We start from the raw sequence: 23,287 nt of genomic DNA, 5'->3' as shown, positions 1-23,287 counted from the left end.
GGGAGCCGGCCCTTCCAAGGACCCCGCAGCCAGCCCAGTGCTCCACTGGGTGCTGGGCTCCCTACGAGTCCTCCGTGGCACTGGCCACAGACAGAAGCCTCTACACCCATAACGTAGCTGCAGCAGTGGCTCCAAGGCATTTTGGGTTGCCCGAGGGCAGCCTGCCCTGCCGCTGCCGCTTTTGTCTTTACTCACAGGTGCTGGGCTCCCAATGTGTCCTCTGTGGCAGACGCCCCAACACTGGCCATAGATAGAAGCCTCTGGGCCCTGGAAGCTGTGGCAGCAGCAGCTCCGAGGTGTTTATGCACCAGCCAATGGCTGCTGGTCCTGCTGCTGTTGCTTTTGACTTTACTTTGGGGTGCCTGGCTCCCGAGGGCTGCCGCTCTGCCACTGCTGCTTTTGTCTTTACTCAAAGGTGCGGGGGTCCCGATGAATCCTCTGTGGCAGACACCCCTGTCGCTGTGCACAGGCAGAAGCCCCTGGGCCCCGACCGCTGTGGCAGCCTTGGCTCCAAGGTCTTTACGCATCGGCCAATGGCTGCTGTCCCCCTGCCGCTGCTGTCGCTGCCACGGCCGCCACTTCCCTTGACTTTACTCAGGGTTGCCGGGCTCCTGATGAGTTCTCCGTGGCAGATGACCCTGTCACTGGGCACAGACGGAAGGAAGCCTCTGGGTTCTGACCGCTGTGGCATCCGCAGCTCCGAGGTCTTTATGAGCTGGCCAATGGTGGCCGCCAGCTTGGCCGCCTCCATCCTTACTCGCGTCCCTGAGACCCCAACGACCTGTAGCTGTCTAGTTCGTCACTATCTCTGGTCTCTTATTTTCATAAATGCTGGGGAATTGTTGGTTGGGGAATTGATTGCGCTGTTCTTCAGTAAATCTGCCAGGACTTTCTCCCAGGGGAACGAGAACTGGAGTTGCTCTGTCCTACTCCGCTACCATTTTTTAAAAAATCTTGGCTAACTTAATGATGATGTGCCTTGGTGTGTTTCTTCTTCGATCCAATTTCTTTGCGATTCTGAGCTTCCTGGAAGTCTATTTCCTTTGCCAGACTGGGGAAGTTCTCCTTTATTATTTGTTCAAATAACTTTTCAATTTATTGCTGCTGTTCTCCTTCTGACACCCCTATGATTCAGATGTTGGAGCATTTAAAGTTGTCCCAGAAGTTCCTAGGCCTCTGCTCATTTTTTTGAATTATAATTTCTTCATTCTGTTCCGGTTGGATGTTTATTTCTTCCTTCTGGTCCAAACCATTGATTGGAGTCCCAGTTTCCTTTTCTCCACTGTAGGTTCCCTGTGTATTTTTCTTTATTTCACTTTGTATAGCGTTCATTTCTTCCCTCATTTTGCGACTGAACTCAATCGTTTCTGTGAGCATTCTGATTACCAGTGTTTTGAACTGTGCCTCTGATAAGCTGACTATCTCTTTATCACTTAGTAGTATTTTGGAGCTTTGATCTGTTCTTTCATTTGGGCCATACTTCTTTGTCTTCGTGTGCCTGTTACATTTTAAGCAGAGCCTTAGGTAATCACCAGGGTGGGCAACCCTGTTTGTTCTGCTGTGGTGCTGTCTGTGTGGGAGGGGTCAGGGATACAACAATGCTGCTTTGGCTCTTGCCCTATTTTCTGTCACTTCCCTCTCTTCCTTCAAGTGGATTGTGCTGTTTCAGGTGGTGATTTCCAGGTGGGTGGGTTTTAAGTTGTATATGTTCTAGGACTCTGTGGGTCTCTCCAATGGACTCTGTGATACTGGGAGTTTCTCTCCCCTTTGCAACTCCCACAGCATTTTACAGCCAGAGGTTTAGATTCTTTAGTTTCCCATACTAAATTCCTGGGTTTTGCAGTCTCTCTTGCTCCCCTGTTGTTCCTCCAGGCTTATCCATATGAATTTGGGAGCGCCTGATCCACCAGCCCCCATCTCGGAAGCTTGGTCCACTGCCCTGCCCCATGTCCTCTCTACCCAGCTGCCCATCTTGGTATTTCCTACCAGCCTGGATGAATGTTGTTTTTTTTTTTTTAAATCTCCTTAGTTGTTGGAGTTCCATGCAGTTTGATTTTCTGGCAGTTTTGGTTGTTTTTTGTTTTTAAATTGGTTGTTATCCTTCTTTTGGTTGTGAAAAGAAGCAAAGCTTTTCTACCTATGCCTCCATCTTGGCTGGAACTCCCAAAATAAAATAATTTTATCTAATGTTGCTACCGCTATTCTAGAGATTTTTGCCTTTGAGACCATCATTGTCTCTTCACTTTCCAATGACCCTTGAAAGCATTCTCAGAATTTGGGGGGATCATGTAAGCCACAAAAACACTTTCTGATTTCTTCAAGGTATAATTTATAATTGCATTTTCAGTCTCCCTCTTCATATAGAACTGATAACTAACTCATAGACTGTTATTTTCTAATAATCATTTTCTAAAAAATGACAGCTCAAGTTATTTTTTCTTATATTTCTTTAAATTGATTTATATATTGATACTCATTTATAACTCCCAAAATAAAATAATTTTATCTAATGTTGCTACCACTATTCTAGAGATTTTTGCCTTTGAGACCATCATTGTCTCTTCACTTTCCAATGACCCTTGAAAGCATTCTCAGAATTTGGGGGGATCATGTAAGCCACAAAAACACTTTCTGATTTCTTCAAGGTATAATTTATAATTGCATTTTCAGTCTCCCTCTTCATATAGAACTGATAACTAACTCATAGACTGTTATTTTCTAATAATCATTTTCTAAAAAATGACAGCTCAAGTTATTTTTTCTTATATTTCTTTAAATTGATTTATATATTGATACTCATTTTTCCACTCTTCTTCTAAATCATGTATCTAATATAATTCTACTACTATTTGCATCTAGTTAGCATTTCCCTCCCAGAAAATCTAGTGTTACTCATAAACTTGAATATTTCACTGTGAATTCTCACTTCTAGGTGTTCTATAAATCAATGATATGAGACTAAGGCCAGACAGATATTCAAAGCAGCAGGCCAAGGTTCTAAATATGTGGCCAAACCCTCTCTATTTGAGGTCATACACTTCTTTTAATGTAGCAGAAATAGAGATAAAGGTGAGAAATACTTTTTACCTGGGTATTTTTAGCTTAAAGACTTTATTAGTCTTTATTAAGACTAATTTATTAGATTAATTAGATTAATTAATTAAAGTCTAATTTATTAGACTTTATTAGTCTTTATTAGCTTAAAGACTCCACAGGATTAAAGTGGTCAATATTAACCACATTCACTTGTGTTTGTACAATAAACCATGTGACCTAAGAATTAGTTGGTGGGATTCCCTTTGGAAAAAGTTTAAGGATGTTTATATAATAATTTACTTTCCCAGTAAAGACTAACTAGAATATGAAAGAATGGATAGACAATGCCAATGCCATAATAAAAAAACAGCATTAATTGAAACATGTATGTTATCACTTCTGACAATTTCAAAACCTATGACCTTTAAATAATTATGAATTTAGAGAGTGAATATTTATATAATAAAGCCAACTTTCATTTACTAGTGAAATTTACGTTCTCTTTTTTCCTTACAAAATATAGAATAAAAATGTTACATTCAAATTTTATATCTGAAATGGCAATTATTATTTTTAAAACATAAACATTAGATTAAGAGGCTTATTCACTACTAATTACCCAGGTGAAAGACGACTACTGGAGCATTGGGAACGGGACAGAATATGTTGTTTTCCATTGAATTGGTTTGCCTTGTAAAACTGACAGTTAAAAGAAATTTATTAAAATTTAACAATAGAACAATTTAACAACAGAACAAAAAATTGTATAAAGTGAGAGATAATGTTTTCTTAAAGCAGTGAGTGGATAATTAGAACACTGACAAGGAAACTGGCATTTATCTTAACCTGTGAATAACTATCAAACATTATTTTACAGAACTATTATTATTGAAAAGTTAACTGCTATTAGTCTCTCTGATGCTGGCCTTAGCACAAAAATTATAATGTAATTTTATTTGAATTTGATTGACTGCATAACTTAGCTTTTCATTTCAATCAGGGTGACTTCACAATTAACTCTACTATGACAATAATATATTTTCATAATTAGGGGTGTGCAAAAAGCATTAGCTATCAGATTGTTTATCATAAAGCTGTTACAACAGTGAACACTGGAAACAAGCAAAATATCCATAAATAAGGGACTGATTAAATGCATTATAGTGCAACCATAGAATAGACTACTATCCAGATGATATTGTAGGTGAATTTTATTATAATGACATTGAGAATGTAATGTTAGGTTTAAAAAATGCTAGATTAGAAAACAGACTGAACGGTAGAACCCCAATTTTATAAAAAATAAAACTGAACAAATAGGGTGGTGCAAAGTAGGATTCCATTGTCTGTATGAAAAATACAATATTTAATAAATAATAATACAGAAAAAACCTTTGTGTTCTATATACTAAGAACTATCGACCTACTTTTGTCCCACCCTGTATACCCACATCTAGAGAAGTAGACACAAGATACTTAGTTTCTTATTTCTGGGATAGCAGGAACATGCATGTGTGTTAGGGTGCATTAGGGTGCAAGTGTGAGTATATGCTTGTTTTCTTTAATAAATGAGAATACTTTCACAATCATAAAATAAAATTATTTTAAAACATTAAAAAAGAAGTAGTATTTACTGTTAAATTTAAATGTAGACAGCAATGCCTGTTTGAGGCATATATTTGTTTACTATAATTCTTTTAAATTGTAAATCCAAATTAAGGAATTTTACATTCTTACTCAAACATGAAACATAGAAAGCCAAAAATAATGACATTTTTACAAAAAACAAACCCAGAAAGAAAATGTCTAAAACAAACAGCAGGAAAAAAGTGTATGTTCCAAATAGAAACTTTGAATTAAAAAATATAGCATGTATTTTTTCAAAGTCTTACTTGTAGTTACCTAAGTGCAATATGGAATTACAGAATAAACACTCCTTGAGAGAAAACTCTGATTCCTTTGAACTTAGAAGAGGTCATATGGTCTTTCTCCAAGTGAGCTGTTTAGAAATATCCCCTTGCTATTTATTTGTATGGGATATCTGTACAACATAATTAAGATCCATTTTAGGAAATAAAGAAGCCTATATTTTTGTAGCAAAATATAAAATTGAAAAATCAGAAATTATTCTCCTTGCACTGATGACTTAGCACAGTTATTTATACTCTCAGTTTTTTCCAATAGGTTTTCATTTTCCCTTAAGTCCATAAATATTGCTTTAATTCTTATATCCAAGATCTTTAAACAGAAACAAACACCAAGCCAATTCTTTCATTTATAAGTTCTGATGGTAAATAGATAATAAAGATTCAATTGCTCATTTACAATATACACAACACAATAATCTTTGCAAAACTATCCATTTCAACCTATTTTTTAAAAAATCTGCAGCGTAGCATTTATTGTAAATTAGAAAGTCCAAGAGATATCAAATATTTTATTTAATTTTTTAGGGCCAAATGCAACCATTCAAAATGTCCTAAGGTATTTTTACTTAGATTTCTCTTACCAAAGTATAAAAATACTAGCAGTATTTCATTTCAACACTAGAAAATAATGAATGTCATAGTTGATACAATATTTGAAAGATGATGTTTTCACCTAATATGGTTGTAGGTACATTTTTCTGTTCCATCTTTCTCTCCCTGACAAAATGATTCCGTGCCAAATCCCTTAAATTCCTCCTTTGAAGTTTAAAATTAAATCCCATAGTGGCACTTCTATAATCCTCCATCTTTTAAAATATGCAAAATATGCTTATACTATTTGAGAAATCAGATGAAACCCCAAATATTCTATATAAGTATGTGCTATGCTTTTAAAAATAAGCCAGGTGGTGAAAGACAAATACCATATGATATCACCTTTAACAGGACTCTAAACAACAAAACAAACAAGCAAGCAAAATATGACCAAAGACACTGAAATACAGAATGTGCTGACAGGGACCAGAGGGGCAAGGGGAGAGAATCACAGGGGAAAAGGGGAAGGACTCACATGAACAAGTATAAAGGACACATGGACAATAACTAAGGTGGGGGGCGGAAATGGGAGAGAGGTGGGGAGCACTGGGGCGGGGCAGGGCTGGGAATATAAGACAGAAAACTGTACTTGAACAAGAATTAAATAAAAACAGAAAAATAAATAAAAAAAATAAAAGCCACATTCATTCTCAAAACTGCTATTCATCAAGGAGTCTAATTCTATATTTAATATGAACAAGGTAACAGTTTCTTTATGTGTCCATTCATAATGTTAAATCAATGTTAGATTTCTAAAAACTTCCATGGAAATACACAAGACATGCATGTTGCTTCTGATGAAATTCATTATGAGCACTAGTATAGGAAAAGCAAATGAATTCTTAACAACTCGGCACCTGATGCAGAACTGGGGCTGAGAAGAACACCACTCAGCTTCACTGCCTAATATTACAGCAAGTAACTGATGAAGCACATGTATTTTTCAATTTGGAAGAAAAGATTTAAAGGAAATGGAAACCAACCCTTTTAAATTTAATAGTCTGTTTCCTGTACAGACTTGTCAAAGGTTTTGCTCTTTTGTAAGCTCATTTTGCCCTTACCATCAGAAGTCCATAACAGTTGCTGGAATAATTAAAAACCCATCACTATAGATTCTTCCATCATATTACAGACTAGGAAATGAAGGCAGTTATAGGTGTCCTTGTGTCACTTTATCCATCTCTTCGTGGTTAACATCGAGGCTTTAATGTGCATCCTTGCACCTCTCCTCCAGCATAAAGCCTGTCTCTGGGGATCACTTGCAGAAAATAGGACATTGAGTCCATAATTAAAGTAATCTCTTTCCAGGCAGATGCTGCAGTTGGCTCTGTTATCACATATTACAAAAGGCATCTTGAGAGTTATAAAATGTGCAGCAAATAGCTTTGGAGATGAAAAACAGCAATTTTTCATCTAATTTTGATCCATAGACATGTAAGTACTGTATTGCCACTTTTTTGGTTTTGAGCCAAATAACTATTATGGTGCTGAGATGAGCTAGGCAGTAACCAAAATTAAAGAATACTTTAGCTTTTATCCTCAAAGTGAGAAAAGCTCTTTTGTAACCATTTTTGCACTTAGCAAATAAGGATGCCATCTAAAATCTTAGCATTAACGCCTGCAGGCAGATTTGGAAGAAAGGCTTATGTAGCTTAGCCTTAGAGCCATACTTTCAATATATTTGCTTAAGTTAAAGCCAGGGGTTGATTAAGGGACCAAGCATCTTAGCTCCTTTGCAACTTCAGTGTGCACTTTTAATTTGAAGCAATTCTACTGTTTGTCTTCTGTATACTATTTCAGAACATTTCTCTTTGAAATATGTCAGCTGAGATAACTAATATGCCCATATTATTCATAATCCCTTCTATAAATGCTAGTAGTGGAAACAAATGCAGATTTACTAACACATTTCTGCTTGCAGCCTAGAATTTGTCAACGTGATAACCATTACCTGACCTCAATTTTGTGAATTGCCAAAACGGAGATGGAAACGATTTTGTTTAATATGTATTTGTCAGACTAAATAGGACAGGATCTGACTATGAACTGATTCATTTTTAGAGAGGCTATCTTGGAATTCCAGAAAGTATGTGATTTAAATATTTTATTTCCTCAAAATGTTTTCTTTTTGGAATTTTAATGGCAAAGTTTTACACAGACTTGGGCATTTCTGTTTAAAAATTAGCATTAGTAATATTAACCTTTACATTTTACATTAGTCTAAATAAAATTCGAAATAAGAAAAACCTTACTTGATGTAATTGACACTAGGAATGCTTGTATTCCAGCTGTGTAAGCCCTCAGAATTACTAGTTAAAAGAGGTATTTACATAATATCACTTTAATTATTAGATAAAAACAATCAACAAATCAAAGTTTTAAATTTTTGATAAAATTTTGCAAAGTGACCATATTGGTATTTATAGAGCAGCTAAAATATTATAAAGTCAGGTGTCACTAGTATATGCCTGGAAGTTTAAATAGCACAGTACAAACCCTAACTCTCTCACACAGTCTTCTGGCATATTTGTGCATCCACACATTTTTTCAATCATGTCTTCATTTACATATTCATCCATTCAGTCAATAGAGAATTTTTGTCCAAATACTACATGTATTTAAAATATTAGAAAATATATATTCATTATTCTGCCACCACAGAGGTGGTTTTGAACTTTACCTGTTTCATTTAGCTGTCTATACCCACATTATTTTGCTCTTAGCTAATTATACTTTATTCCAAATATTACTAATTTTTGTTTTGTCTGATATTATTATAGTGATATAAACTTTCTTCTGCTAGCATTTACCCAGTATGTCTTTTTCCTCTCTTTACTTTATATGTTTTTATGTTGTTATGTTTAAGTTTGTCTTTTGGAAGCAATATATTGCTGTTTTTTTTCATTTGCATTATGAAAGTCACAGTATTTTAACTGGTAAATGTAACCTGTTTACATTTATTGTAAATATATGTATGTACTTACATGACATTTTATATTCCTATTTCTTTTATATTTGCCTTTTCTCCTGATAAATTTTTGTTTAATCTTTTTACTATCCCCTCCTCTTTTTTGAAAGTTATACTTTTATTTCTGTTCTATACATTTAACTTTTTAACAATCATCTTTAACTAAGCCAACAATATTCTTCCAAAACAATTGGAGGACCACAGAAAACTTTAATACCAATTTTCCTACAACTTACCCACTGAAGTTTCTTATTATTATAGTGGTTCTTTGCCTCAAAATTCTATCCTAAAATAGATATTGGTGTATAGTTTATAAATAAGTTATTTGTGTGTTCAGTGCCTACTTACAGTTTCTAATATGCTTACTGATTATTATTATTAATTATTATACCATAATTTCACACCATAATTTCATTTATCCTACATATTTCTTCTGAGTTTTGGTTTTTACTGAAGTACATTCTTTAAAAACTTGCTTTAAAAGGATGTATGTATAATAAAAATAAGCAACCCTATTTTTTTGAAAATGTCTTTTTTTGTTAAACTGTTAACTTATCTATGTATATGATTCTAAAATAACAATTATATTCCTTTCCAATTTTGAAAATCTATTCAATTGTCATCTGACATATCTTGTTCCTAATGAGAAGATCACACCAAATTTAAGTTACAGGCAATCTGTCTTTTCTCTTTGGTTGCGTTTGAGATTTTCTGTCTTTGATATTCTGAAGGTTCACTATGATCTATATCAGTGCTAATTTATTTTATTTATCTTTTTTTAGCTAGCAAAGATGCAGTTTCAGTCCACTTTCCTTGGCTTCCCCGTTACATACATCAATATTGCACAAACCATTCTCATTATATTAACAGTGGTTGGACTTCTATGGACAGACCACACACACGCATGCACATATATGTATATACACATATACATATGTGTGCATATATGCACACATATATGTGAGACTTCATAGATGTACACACACATATTTTTTTCTCATTTTAGTTAAAGGTTCTATGTGATTTTATTAGAAAGAATTTCTGCCATGCCAGCTCAGTCTTCAATGATGCCAGAAGTCCTCTAGAAAATTAATTTTGATGTGTTTGAAGTTGCAGGAATGAGTTTATAATTTTTTCACTTAATATTGCAAACATCTCCCAAGTTGTAATATTGTCATCACAATTATGATTTTAAAAGTGACATAAAATAGTAATAAGGATGATAGTTAAAAAGACACATTTTGGGTCCAACCAGACCTAGTTCTGTGAGCTCTTTAAGCTCTTCCCTTAGTAATAGTGATTCTGGGAGCATAAAGGAATTAGTAGGTGGCTTATATACCTACTAAGGTGCTCAATAAATAAGATTTGCAAGTTTTACTACTACTATCATCATCATTGTCAAATGTTTTTTCAAATTCTATTATCACTAATTTTTGTAATAATTATTAGCTTTTCTAGCCAGCTAACTATAAATATTAGGCACATGGTGGTAAATTTTCATGAGGCAAGAGCATAATTGTAAAGGCCCTTAATTTAAAGCATTGTGGCAGGGAGTAGAAGGGGGATTAGTAGGGTGGGATCAGGGCCTGTGACCCAAGGGTAGGAAAGGTACTTTAGCTGAGGGAAGTCAAAGAGCAGCACTAAGCCTTGAGCACTATATGGGAAAATCACCCTATGGGAAAATCACCTGTCACCTATCATTGCCCATAAAGTTGGGGTTACAGAGTTGGGCTATATCATTGATTAGTTTAAAAACTAAGGCTGATCTCTGGAAGCTCTATGAGACATCAGCTGACTCTCTCCAAGGCCCTGTGTTGGTAAAAGCCAGCCTTGGTGCACAGCCTGGTTCTTTCTTCACACAAACAGGCCCAGCACAGGGAAACATATGCTGTGGGTTGCTGACAGCTCCAAATAGGTTGCCCAAGGACAGTCACAAGCAGTGTCTGACAAAAGCCTACACCAGACTCTGCAGATCTACCTAATACATAGAAACAAATACAAAGAAGCAGCCAAAATAGGAAGACAAAGAAATAGACCTGGGATGAAAGAAAAAGAGAATTCTCCAGAAGAATTCAATGAAATGGAGACAAGCCATTTGTCAGATAGACACATTAGAGTCATGATTATAAGGATACTCAACAACATTTAAAAAGCTATAAAAACCATGAAAAAGGACCAGTCAGAAATAAAGGGTATAATATCTGAAATAAATAATAACATTGAAAGGAATAGACAGCAGGTTAGACAAAACAGGGGACTGAATCAGTGATTTGGAAGAGAGGGTAGAAAAAACACTCAGGTGGAGCAGCAAAAAGAAAAATGAATTCTGAAAAATGAGGCAAGATTAAGAAACATATTGGACAACATGGAGCAAAATAACATCTACATCATGGGAATACCAGAAGAAAAAGAGAGTGAACAAGGGATTGAGAACCTATTGAAGCAATAATGACTGAAAACTTTCATAATATGGTGATGGAAAAAGACATACAAGTCCAGGAAGCTCAGAGAATCCCACAAAAGTTGGAACCAAAGAAGCTTATTTTAATTTTGATGAGACACATCATAATTAACATTACAAGGCTTAAAGACAAGGAGAGAATCCTAAAAGCCACAAAAGAAAAGCAGGTAGTTACCTCTAAGGGAGCATCAATTAGACTGTCATCTGATTTCTCAACAGAAACATTTCAGTCCAGAAGGGGGTGCCATGAAATATTCAAGGTGATAAAAAGCAAGGTTGTACAATCAAGGCTAATTTCACTGACAAGGTTATTATTTAAAATTGAAGGGAAATATAAGGTGCTTCCCAGACAAGAAAAAGCCAAAGGAGTTTGTTAACACCAAACCAGCACTGCAACAAATGTTAAAGGACTTGCTTTAAGAAGAAGAAAAAATAGAACAGAAAAAGCCAGAGGAAAATAGTGTGAATAAAATGGCACCATTTACATATCTATCAATAATCACCCTAAATATAAATGTCTTAAATACTCCAACCAAAAGACATCAGGTAGCTGAACAGATAAGAAAACAGGACACATCTCTAGCTGCCTCCAAGGGACCCATCTCACATTGAAAGATACACCAGACTAAAAGTAAAGGGATGGAAAAAGATAGTTCACGCAAATGGAAAGAACAAAAGCTGGGGTGATTACTTATATCTGACAAAATAGACTTTAAAACCAAGACTAGAGTAAGAGACACAGAATGATACTACATAATGATAAGGGGAACAATCCAACAAGGGGATATAATCATAATAAACACTTATGAAGGAGCATAAATGGAGCATCTAAATATGTGAAGTAAATCTTGATGGATATAAAGGGAGAGATTAACAGAAATAACATCAGTGGATAGTTCTTCCAGGCAGAATATCAACAAGGAGACAGCAGCCTTAAACAACACAGTAGATCAAATGGATTTGATATCTCCAGAGCATTTCAGCCTAAAGCAGCAGAATATATATACTTTTGAAGTGCTCATGGAATGTTTTCTAGGGTAGACCACATGTTAAGACACAAAACAAGTCTCAGTAAATTTAAGAAGAATGCAATAATATTAAGCATCTTCTCCAACCACAAAACTTAAAACCAAGAAAACAAACAACACAATTAAAAAATGGGCAAAGACCTGAATAGACACTTCTCCAAACAGGACATACAGATGGCCAGTATGCATATGAAAAGATGTCCAATGTCACTAATCATCAGTGAAATGAAAATGAGATATCATCTCATACCTGTCAAAATGGTCATCATCAATAAATCAACAAACAACAAGAGCTGATGAGGATGTGGATCAATGGAAACCCTTTTGTACTGTTGGTGGGAATGCAGATTGGTATATCTATAGTGGAAAGCAGAATGGAGATATCTCAAAAAATTAAAAATGGATCTACCTTTCAACCCAGTCTTCGCACTTCTGGGAACATATCTAAAGGAATCCAAAACACTAATTTGAAAGAACATAAGCACCCCTAGGTTCATTGTAACATTATTTACAATTGCTAAGATATGGAAGCAGCCCAAGTGTCTATTAATGGATGAGTAGAAAAAACAACTATGGGACACTTAACATGGCAAAATACTACTTGGCCATAAAAAGGAAGAAAAATTTACCCTTTGCAACAGTATGAATGAACATGGAAAACATTATGCTAAGTAAAATAATCCAGTCAGAGAAAGTCCACATATGGTTTCACTCTTATGTGAATTTTAATGAACAAACTGAACTAATAAGGAAAATGAGGACGGACTCAGATGGGGAGCAGGATTGAGCAAAATAGAAGAAGGACTCATGGACAAAGACAACAGTGTGGTAATTGCTGGGAGAAAGGGGTATGAGGGGACTAAATGGTGTGGGGAAAAGTACAATAAGGATTAAATTTAAAAAATAAAATTAATGCTGAACATTAGCAATACTCTTCAAGTATTGCTGAGCACATATTAATTATAGATACTAACTATATAGCTCTACTGAACACATAATAAATAGTGTAGTAAGAAACAAAAGTAAGAAATTGCAATACTTTATTTCTGAATATTTGAAATGAATTGCTTTAGTGGTTGGTGTTCAATCTTTAGTTTTCTCTCTTTTGTCACAAACTAATTAGCAAATGAAATTGGCCAAAGCATCTTGCCCAAATAAGAATCAGCCATTCTAAGTAATGTTCAACATAGTCATGGCTTATGTTAAACAGAGACTTAATGTTATTAAGAATGCTAAAACATGCAAATTGCATCATCAAAATTTTATTGAAAAATGTGAGTGAGGGTGTATAAACTTCTTTGCAGTTTTTAAAAGTTACTCTGACCACACTGCACTTTTTTGACCAACTGCTAAGAAAATATTCCTTGAGGTTAAAACTTAAAATGCCTAAGTTATTTCTCATCAGAAAATAGAGTTTGATATCCCAGGAAGAGTGAGGCCATATGCCATCAAATGCCATTTTTAAACAGAGTCAATGAAAAGCTATATTATTTGGAAGTAGGTAGTTTTATATTGTTGGCATAAATTTCCTCTGTGTTCTTCAAAAAATAACTCTTGTTTTGAATTAAAAAGTTATACATGTGAAGAATTTAAATTATTCTTCCAAGTGCCAACATGAGTAAAATAAGAATGTGAAAAGAGTCAGGGATTACTATTAAACTAAAGGAAAGGACAGCACTGAACATCATATAATTCAAGGTGCATTTTCCATGATTTCTCTGTTTGAGGTCTTGTACCAACTGTGGAGGAATCATGAAGAAATAAGCAGTGGTCCCTGTCCAATCTAATCAAACAGAAAAGGCAAGAAATTAACTCAAATGAATATACAGTAAAATATAATCAGCATTATAGTAGAGTTACAAGAAAATGTGACAATACACATCACTTCTGTTATTGAGGTCTTGGAAATCATTATGGAAAAGTTGGCATTTTAAACAGTTCTTAAAGAATGGGTAGGATTTTAACAATTGGAATTGAGAGAGAAAAAAGCATTCTGGGCTAAGGAAAAAGGATGGGAAAAGAAAAAATATCACAAAATGTTTTAAAAATTTTAGGAAATCTCATCAATTAGTGCCCTATCAAGAGGTACATGCTATGGGAGATAAGAGAAAACAATAAACATCAAGACTAGGAAGAGCCTATCCAAGGGATGGCCTTCACATGGAAATTTGGGAGCAAACAAGTTTTGAGTGGTGAAGGTTTTACCTTATGAAGATTAACTGGATAACAATGTTCAGGATGAACTGGAGGAGGAATGGCCTAGAAGTGAACTGACCAGTTAGGAAGCTATTGCAATCAACAATTTGAGCAAGAGGTACTGGAAGGAATGAGTTCAAGTATGCAAAACTTTCTGAGGAAAAAAATAATGGGATTATATGTCAACCAGCTGGGTGGGATGAATCTGATGTTTGTATTCCCAAGCCCAGAGGATAGGCAGTGAGAGTATATAATCAGTGATGTAGGAGCCATAGGAACCCTTGACTCTGAACTGTATGCTCTTAAAGGGGAAGTAAAGTTGGTGGTGAATTTTGGAGTATGAATATTTTATGGGATTTTGTTGTCTTAACAGAAGATTGGAATAGACAACCATTTCAATATGCCATCTAGCTCTTTTGCCTGACTTCCCACAGAACACTGTTTCTGAATTGCCTTTGACCTTGTTCCATTAGCCTACTTATTCATTCAGTAATATTTAGTAAATGCTTAATGTGTATCAGGGACTTGTTTAGACAATTGGGACAAATCTGTGAACAAAACAGAAAAGAAACTTCTTGTCTTCAAGGAACTTGCATTTCAGAAGAAAGAGACAATGAATATGCACAATTAAATATATAGTATTTCATGTGTTAGAAGTGAAAAAGTGATATGAAAAAAGATGAATAAAGAAGACAAGGAGTGGTGATTTTGAGGCAGTGGTAGGGGTAGAGTCTATGTTGAGACAGGTCATAAGTCACAGCCTGTGAGCCATAGTGCAGTGTTTGTCTAAGGATGTTGTTGAAGCATTACTCACTACATTTCCATTTCCTCTCAACGAAAGCACATGAGAGGGTTATTAAGTTTCTACAGAGTCCCTGACTTCTCACCACCACAAGTCTCTTAACTGATCACATTTCCCTCTTATCACTAATTGTCAGAAAACAGAAAGCGAATTTTGTGGTCTTTTTCCAAAATGTATATGGAGTCTCATGGCATAGAGACTTTGTACTTGTTTTGTACTTGTTTTCATCACCTTTTTGTACCTGTTTTCATCTTATTTTCTAAAGAAAAAAATTATATGGCATTTCTTTCTTCACATATTTTTATCTTATTGTGTATTTTTGTCAGCTAAAATTTAATTTAGAACTCTTAAGGTATTAATAAATATTAAAAAATAAAGTTACTTTTTAAAAGTTTACATCTCTTTTTTGACACCAAAATTAATTGTTTTAGAGTCAAGGTTGTTAAAATAATACATTTAAATAGTTAGCTAGTATGTAACCCAATGAGAGGCATATTTGCCTTTTGTGCTGGTCACAGACACTGTGGGTACTTACATGAAATTCACACAGCCTGTGCCAGCAGGTGGAGCAATCCAGACGAAGCTGAGGTTGGTTGTGGGAAGATGACTCACATGAGAGGCCACCACGCTGCACATAAACTGGTTACCAAACTGGTGGTCAGACATGACCCCTGAGAGACAGAAAGGAAGGGAAGTTTGTTATTAAAACAACAAAATGAATTCTTTCTTATTGTGGTATAACAATATTTTCTGGACATTTTTGTTTTATATTAAGATTCATCATGTTGTTGGGCTTCTCTGTAAGTTGTGCAACTTTCTACTTTCTACTTCCTACTGTAAGAAGCAAATTAATCATTTAAAGCATTATTGTTAAGAAATAAACTAGTAAATTCACTGCTACAGTATTGGCTTTGCTTTGATTTTGTTGATTGGCCTTTGGACATCACCAAAGACCACCAAGGACCACACCTGCAGTTGGATTTGCTGGAAGTGTTTACAGTAAGGGAGACTAAATTTCATTGCAAACTGGAAGGTAGCTCAGAGAGAGAATGTGAGGAGGGACTAGTTAAAATATCTGGGCTTGTGTTATGTTATTTTAGAGAATAGGGTGACCAAGTTGATCTCAGAATTTCCCAATTTTGGCCCTGAAAGTCCTGAATCTTGGGAACACCCCACCCATCTCTTGCTCAGTCCTGCTGGGGAAGTTACAAGGAAAGATAGCTTCACTTCTGGTCGTGGTGCCATCAGAAAGTGAGGGCAATTTTATCACTAAGTACCTTAATTTTTACCTAGGACATATGAGGAATTAAGTAGGGCTAAAGCTGTGATTGAAAAACAGCAGCAACAGTTATGTTAGCATGAAGAGGAAAATGTTGGTCATTTTGGTGGTTTGCACCAGGTTCTTGCTTTTGTCTATGTTAAAGCATGACTACAAGGTGGTCTCATTTTTATATCAAATCATCACAGTTTTAGAGTGGTTTTGTCTGGTGTTGATGCCCTGTGAAACTGCTGTGTCCAACATTGAAAACGTGATGTCTAGCTGTGAGTTCAGGTCAGCTCCCAGCTAAGCTATCAAGAGTTGCTTTTACCCCCCTGTCAGTAAGGTGATTCTCTTATGCTTACCTCAGGTATAAAATATTAATAAATGACAATACTAAGAAAATAACTCAACACTTAAAATGGGCAGAAGATCTGAATAGACACCTCAGCAAAAAAGAGATACAGATGGCAAATAAACATTTAAATAGATGTTCAACATCTTACATTGTTAGAGAATTACAAATTGAAACAGCAATGAAATGCCACTACACACTTACTACGGCCAAAGGCCTAAACACTGACAACATCAAATGCTGGCTAGGATGTGAAGCACAAAGAAAACTTAGCTGTTGCTGGTGAGAATGAAAAATGGTATAACCACTTTGGAAGACAGTTTGACATTCTCTTACTAAAGTACTGTATTTTGCCATGTATAATGTATACTTTTTTGTTCAAATTTTTGAAGGAAAAATAAGGATATGCATTATACATATCCTTATATGTAGTACTAATTATACATCTATGTAAATGTTTTTAATTCTTTTATTTATGCTTATGCATTAAAAGTATAACTCTAGAAAGCAATAATGATATCTATATGCAAAATAATACCCTGGAATATGATAATCAGTTTTGTTCCTAAATATAAATTAAAAAAATTGAATTAAAAATTAAAATGAAAGACTTTTTTTCCTGAAAGGTTGGGCCAAAAATGGGGGCATTATACATGGCAGCACATTAATATGGCAAACTATGGTAAATATACTCTTACCATATGATCCACTAATCACACCCCTTACTATTTGTCCAAATACATTGAAAATTTATGTCCATATAAAAACCTGCCTATGGCCTGCCAACCAGCGGATCACGGTTCGATTCCCAGTCAGGGCACATGCCTCGGTTGCAGGCCAGTTTCCTGCAGGCCAACTCCCAGCAGGGGACACACAAAAGGCAACCATACATTGATGTTTCTCTCTCTCTCTCCTTCCCCTTTAAAGGTAAATAAATAAATAAAATCTTTAAAAAAAAAAAACAAACCTGCCTATGGATATCTATACTAGTTTTATTCATAATTATCAAAACTTGGGAGCACCCAAAATGTCCTTCAGTAAGTTAATGGATAAGTGAACTGTGGTTGAACCAAAAAATGGACTCAGAGCTAAATGGGGATGAACTCTCATGCCATGAAAAGACAGGGCTAAAAAAATAGATATTACTAAATGAAAGAAGCCAGTCCAAAATGGCAGAATACTGTATAATTTCAACTATATAACATTCTGAAAAAAAGATAAAACTATGGAGACAATAAAAGATTCATGTTTGCCAGGGGTTAAGAGTGAGAGACAGATGAACAAGTGGAGCACAGAGAATTTTTAGGGAAGTTAAATGAATTTATATAATACTACAATTGGTGAAACATGTCATTACATATTTTTCAAAACTTACAGAATGCACAGTACAAGTGAACCCTAATATAAACTATGGACTTTGCATGATAATAATGTGTCAGTATAGGTTATCTGTTGTGATGAGTATGTTGCTGTGGTATAGGATGGTGATGGTATGGGAGATCATATGTGGGGGTGGGGATGAGGGTATATGGGAAATCTCTGTTTTTTCCACTCCATTTTGCTGTGAACCAAAACTGCTCTAAACATAAAATTTAATTAATAAAATATTAACAAAAACATTGCCATTAATGGGCAGTTAAATAAAACATTTATTTAACTATTTTGTGAAATGAGCAAATGACTTATTCTCTCTGAGGTACTGTTTTCTTACCTGTAAAACGGAATACCATGCCCCCTGTATCCTAAAGTTATAGTGAAAATTAAAAGGTTCAATGCATATGACAGTTTATAGTTCAGTAGCCCCCTGTTTGGACAGATGCCCTTCCTGCATGTCATCATGGCAGTTTATACAATGCATTCTTCCATCTTCGCACAAGAAGTCTGTGATGGACTAGGTCTTTTATCTTTATATTCCAAGCAACTATCACAATACCTGACACATCACAGATAGCCAAGAAATGTTTTCTCAATAACCACAAGAATAATGTAACTATAAAAATAAAAGACAATAGAAATTGTAACACATATGTTACAGTAACTAGAGAAACAGATCTTCTACCATAGGAAGTTATTCAGAATAGTAGGTCATATTGGCAAAAAAAAAGGAAAAAAGAAAACTAAGGCTCTATTTTGATATAGCATAAAAATGCTTTTTCTCATTCAAGAATTTATTTTTTAAGGCTGCATCTTGAGAAAAAATTCTTCAAGCCAGAGAGAGTGCAAGGTTAGAAAGGATAAGAGATTTCCAGGGAAATTACAGAGTAATGAAGGTGACTCAGGAATTGCCACTCCCCTCTGGTCAGGTGTAAATCAGAGAACTAGTGTGTAGAAAATGACACATCTGCAGGAGTCAGCCTGACTGAAAAGAAAAACACAAGTTCCAGCCACAATCACTGTGGGAAGGGAAATGAAACAAACTAAATATGGTTTCAGGGTCTCAGAGCCTTGGTAAGAGGATCTCTTCATTCCTTAAAACTCCTCTTAGAAAATGAGTCAATGTTGAGGCTGCATATTACATGACAGAATTTTATAAGGTAGCAGCTATATTGTCATAATTACTATACGCCCTACCCTGGATAAATGTGTCACCAAACAACAGTCTTGCAGCCTAACAGGCTGGCACAGTGATTCTTCAACACGGAAATACTGAAGAGACACCTGAGTATACAATAAATAATGGTGCCAATGATTCTCAGTTAACTGGTTTTGGGTAAAGCCTGGGAATTAAGAGGGTTCTTTGTTTTTGTTTTTAAAAGCTCATCAAGCACCCTGGCTGGTGTGGCTCAGTGGATTGAGCACCAGCCTGTGAACCAAACACTTGCAATTCAATTCCCAGTCATTGCACAGGCCTGGGTTGCCGGCCAGGTCCTAGTGCGGGGTGCTCAAGAGGCAAGCACATGTTTGCTTCTCCCTCTCTGATGTTTCTCTCCCTCTCTTTTTCCCTCTCTTCATCTGCTTAAAATAAATAAATATATAAAATTAAAACAAAACAAAACACCAAGTGATTCTAATGTGTAGCCAAGAACATGCATTAAAAAAGTGTCTGAGACTTCCGGCCAAGATGGAGGTATAGGTAGACATATTGTGCCTCCTCACACAACCAAAATAAGGACAACAAAAAATTTAGAAACAAAAAAAAACAACCACATTGACAGAAAATGGAACTGTATGGAAGTCCAACAACCAAGAAGTTAAAGAAGAAACATTCATCCAGACTGGTAGGAGGGGCAGAGTCAGGCAGCAGGGTGGAGAGGACTCACAGAAAGCAGCAGCTGGCAGACCTGAGGCATGCAAGGTGGCAGTGGGCAGACCCAGCGAGGCAGCAACTGTGGCAGGGCACAGTGCAAGAGGCGGCTGACAGACTGGGGGGTCCCACACTCACATGCAGATAAATCAGGTGAAACTGGGGAGTGACAGACCATGCAACCTAGGGTTCTAGCATGGGGAAATAAAGCCTCAAAATACCAATTGAAAAAACCTGTGGGGGTTGCGGTGCACGGAGAGACTCCCAGCTTCACAGGAGAGTTTGTTGGAGAGTCCCACAGGGTCCTAGAATGTACACAAACCCACCCACCCAGGAATCAGCACCAGAAGGGCCCAATTTACCTGTGGGTAGCAGAGAAAGTGATTGAAAGTCTGCTGAGCAAGTAGCATTGTTCCCTCTGGGACCCCTCCCTTACGTACAGCAACACAACACAGAGATGTGGGTTGTCCAACTCTGGTGAATATCTAAGGCTCTGCCCCTTATCACTTAACAGGTGTACCAAGACAAAAAAATGGCCCAAACGAACAGATCAAAGCACCAGAACAAATATAACTAAGCAATGAGGAGACAGCCAGCCTATCAGATGCACAGTTCAAAGCACTGGTGATCAGGATGCTCACAGAATTGGTTGCATTTGGTCACAAATTAGATGAAAATATGAAGGCTATGCTGTGAAATAAAGGAAAATAATGATGGGAAGGAAACTGGGACTCAAATCAATGGAGTGGATCAGAAGGAAGAAAAAACAACCAAACAAAAGAATAAAGAAACAAGAATTTAAAAAAATGAGGAGAGGCTTAGGAACCTCCAGGACATCTTTAAACATTTTAACATCTGAAGTGTAGGGGTACCAGAAGGAGAAGAGGAAGAGTGACAAGTGGAAAAGTTCTTTGAACAAACAATAAAGGAGAACTTCCCCAATCTGGCAAAGGAAATAGACTTCCAGGAAGTCCAGGAAACTCAGAGTCCCAAAGATGTTGGATCCAAGGAAGAACACACCAAGGCACATCATAATTACATTACCCAAGATTAAAGAGAAGGAAAGAATCCTAGAAGCAGCAAGAGATAAGGAGACAGTTACCTACAAAGGAATTCCCCTGAGTTTGTCAGCTGATTTCTCAAAAGAGACCTCATAGGCAAGAAGGGGCTGGAAAGAAGTCATGAAAGTCATGAAAGATGAGGACCTACATCCAAGATTGCTCTATCCAGCAAAGCTTTCATTTAGAATGGAAGGGCAGATAAAGTGCTTCTCAGACAAGGTCAAGTTAAAGGAGTTCATCATCACCAAGCCCTTATTATATGAAATGTTAAAGGGACTTATCTAAGAAAAAGAAGATAAAAAATATGAACAGTGAAAGGACAGCAAACTCAGTTATTAACAACCACACCTAAAACAAAAACAAAAGCACACAACTAGAACAGGAACAGAACCACAGAAATGGAGATCACATGGAGGGTTAGCAACAGGAGAGCGGGAGGAGGAGAGAAGGGGAAAAGGTACAGAGAATAAGTAGCATAGATGGTAGGTAGAAAATAGACAGGGGGAGGGTAAGAATAGTATGGGAAATGTAGAAGCCAAGGAACTTATAAGTATGACACATGGACATGAACTAAAGGTGGGGAATATGGGTGAAAGGGGGTGTGCAGGGTGGAGGGGAGTGAAGGGGGGAAAATAGGACAACTGCAACAATGTAATCAATAAACTCTATTTTTTAGAAAAGTGTCTTACTAAAACGCTATCCAGAATTCAGGGCTTAGAATAATATCACTAAGATATCAATATACAATTTGAAAATATCTAGCAGTGTCTTACATAATTACTCTGACAGTAACACAAAATATCCTATCTCCTTATCCACTACTCCCAAAACTACCCTAAATATGTGTTCTGGGGATTTTTTTTTATGTACCCTCAAATACTCTGAGTGTGTAGTGCTCTTTCCTTTTTTTTTAATAGAGCACTGGCATATTATACTGCTATCATATTTTAATTGGCATTTTTTTAGATCTTCTAAAAGCTTGCCAGAGTTGCAATTATTAGAAATCTATTTATCTTATCAACCAGCAGGGGAAAAAGAACCAGTATTCTACAGAGTCCTTATTTTGCAACAACATTGTATTAGGCTCTATGCAGGTACATAGAAGAAATACAAGACACAGTCCCTACCCTGGGACTTGAGCTGGGAAGAGAAAACTGGAGTAAACTAACATTCTAAATAAAACAGCTAGAAAATAATGCTAACTTGGTGGCATCCATGAAATTACAAAATAGGAAAGAGTGATTAATATGGACAATTATAATAACTAATGGTTGTTGAGCACTTACTTATATGACCTTGCATTATTCTAAGTGACTTGTGAATATTAACATTTTGAAGGCTCTTAACAACCCTGTAAGGTAGGAACTATTGTTTTCTCTGTTTTACCAAATGGGACACCAAGATAATGGAGATAAAAGAACTTGTGCATGGTCACAGAGCAAGTAGGCAATATAGCTTGCTTTCAAACCAGTGCCTTTGCTACAAAGTCAGAAATGGCTTTATTGACAAAGGAGACGGATACTGAGTCTTGAGAGAAAAGCTAAAATTCCCCGTATTTTTTTTATTTACACACGAAAGCAGGACATAACCCAGAGACTGTTCCCTTGCTCTACCCCAGACCGCTGTATGACTTTGTCCGGGTGCCCTCTTTCAAGCTTCAGTTCTGACATTTGTAAGCTGCATGTCCATAATCACTGAGATCCCTTCAGCTTCATGGCTGAGTACAATGTAAATGAACAGGAGGAAGATGGGAGGACAGTACACAGAGGCAGACACAGTGAGCAGAGGTGCGCATATAAAATGGGAACTAGGAAAATTAGAGTAGGCAGAATCAGCTCCCAGTGTCCTATGAAAACGATTTACTACCACCGCCACAGTGATCTTCTTAGTGGCTTTTGTGTCAGGAAAGACACATATATACTATCCAATAAATATGTATGATTCGGAAACTTATTTTTTGAGATAACTAAAATTTAAGTTTGATAATGAATTTAAGTTTATGATGGTGTTTTCCCTGCTGCATGCTGGATAATACTACATATTGAATTTTAATATAACTTTTAAAAAAGGGAAAATAGGATCTATAATAAAAGAATGCATTACACTTCATATTTCATGGAGAAACATTTAAAATATATGTGTGTATAATAAAGGAACAGAGGAAGATTTGATTTTGGGTGGTAGGCATGCATTGCAATTTACAGAAAATGTATCATAGAATTGTACACTTAAAACCTTTATAATCTTACTTACCATTGTAACCCCAATGAACTTAATTTTTTTTAAAACCAAAGATTTTAGTCTCATTGTTGTGGTTATGTGTAAACTGCCACACAAAATTGTCATGTGGGATTTT

The 23,287-nt window shown here is 36.0% G+C and overlaps 1 protein-coding gene across 2 annotated transcripts in view; it reads right to left on the bottom strand.

Annotated features, from left to right (window-relative positions):
- Positions 1-23,287, bottom strand: part of RELN (reelin) — a 577,463-nt gene that overhangs the window by 378,543 nt on the left and 175,633 nt on the right. For both annotated transcript variants that reach the window (XM_037057079.1, XM_037057081.1), the window contains exon 3: positions 15,549-15,684. In XM_037057079.1, coding sequence (XP_036912974.1) covers positions 15,549-15,684 — 136 coding nt within the window. The remainder of the gene's footprint in view (positions 1-15,548; positions 15,685-23,287) is intronic.

This window comes from Sturnira hondurensis, unplaced genomic scaffold (assembly GCF_014824575.4).
Source record: "Sturnira hondurensis isolate 20B ecotype Veracruz unplaced genomic scaffold, ASM1482457v3 Scaffold0009314, whole genome shotgun sequence".
Classification (NCBI taxonomy): Eukaryota; Metazoa; Chordata; class Mammalia; order Chiroptera; family Phyllostomidae; genus Sturnira; species Sturnira hondurensis.
This window is presented reverse-complemented; position numbering and strand designations above follow the sequence as displayed.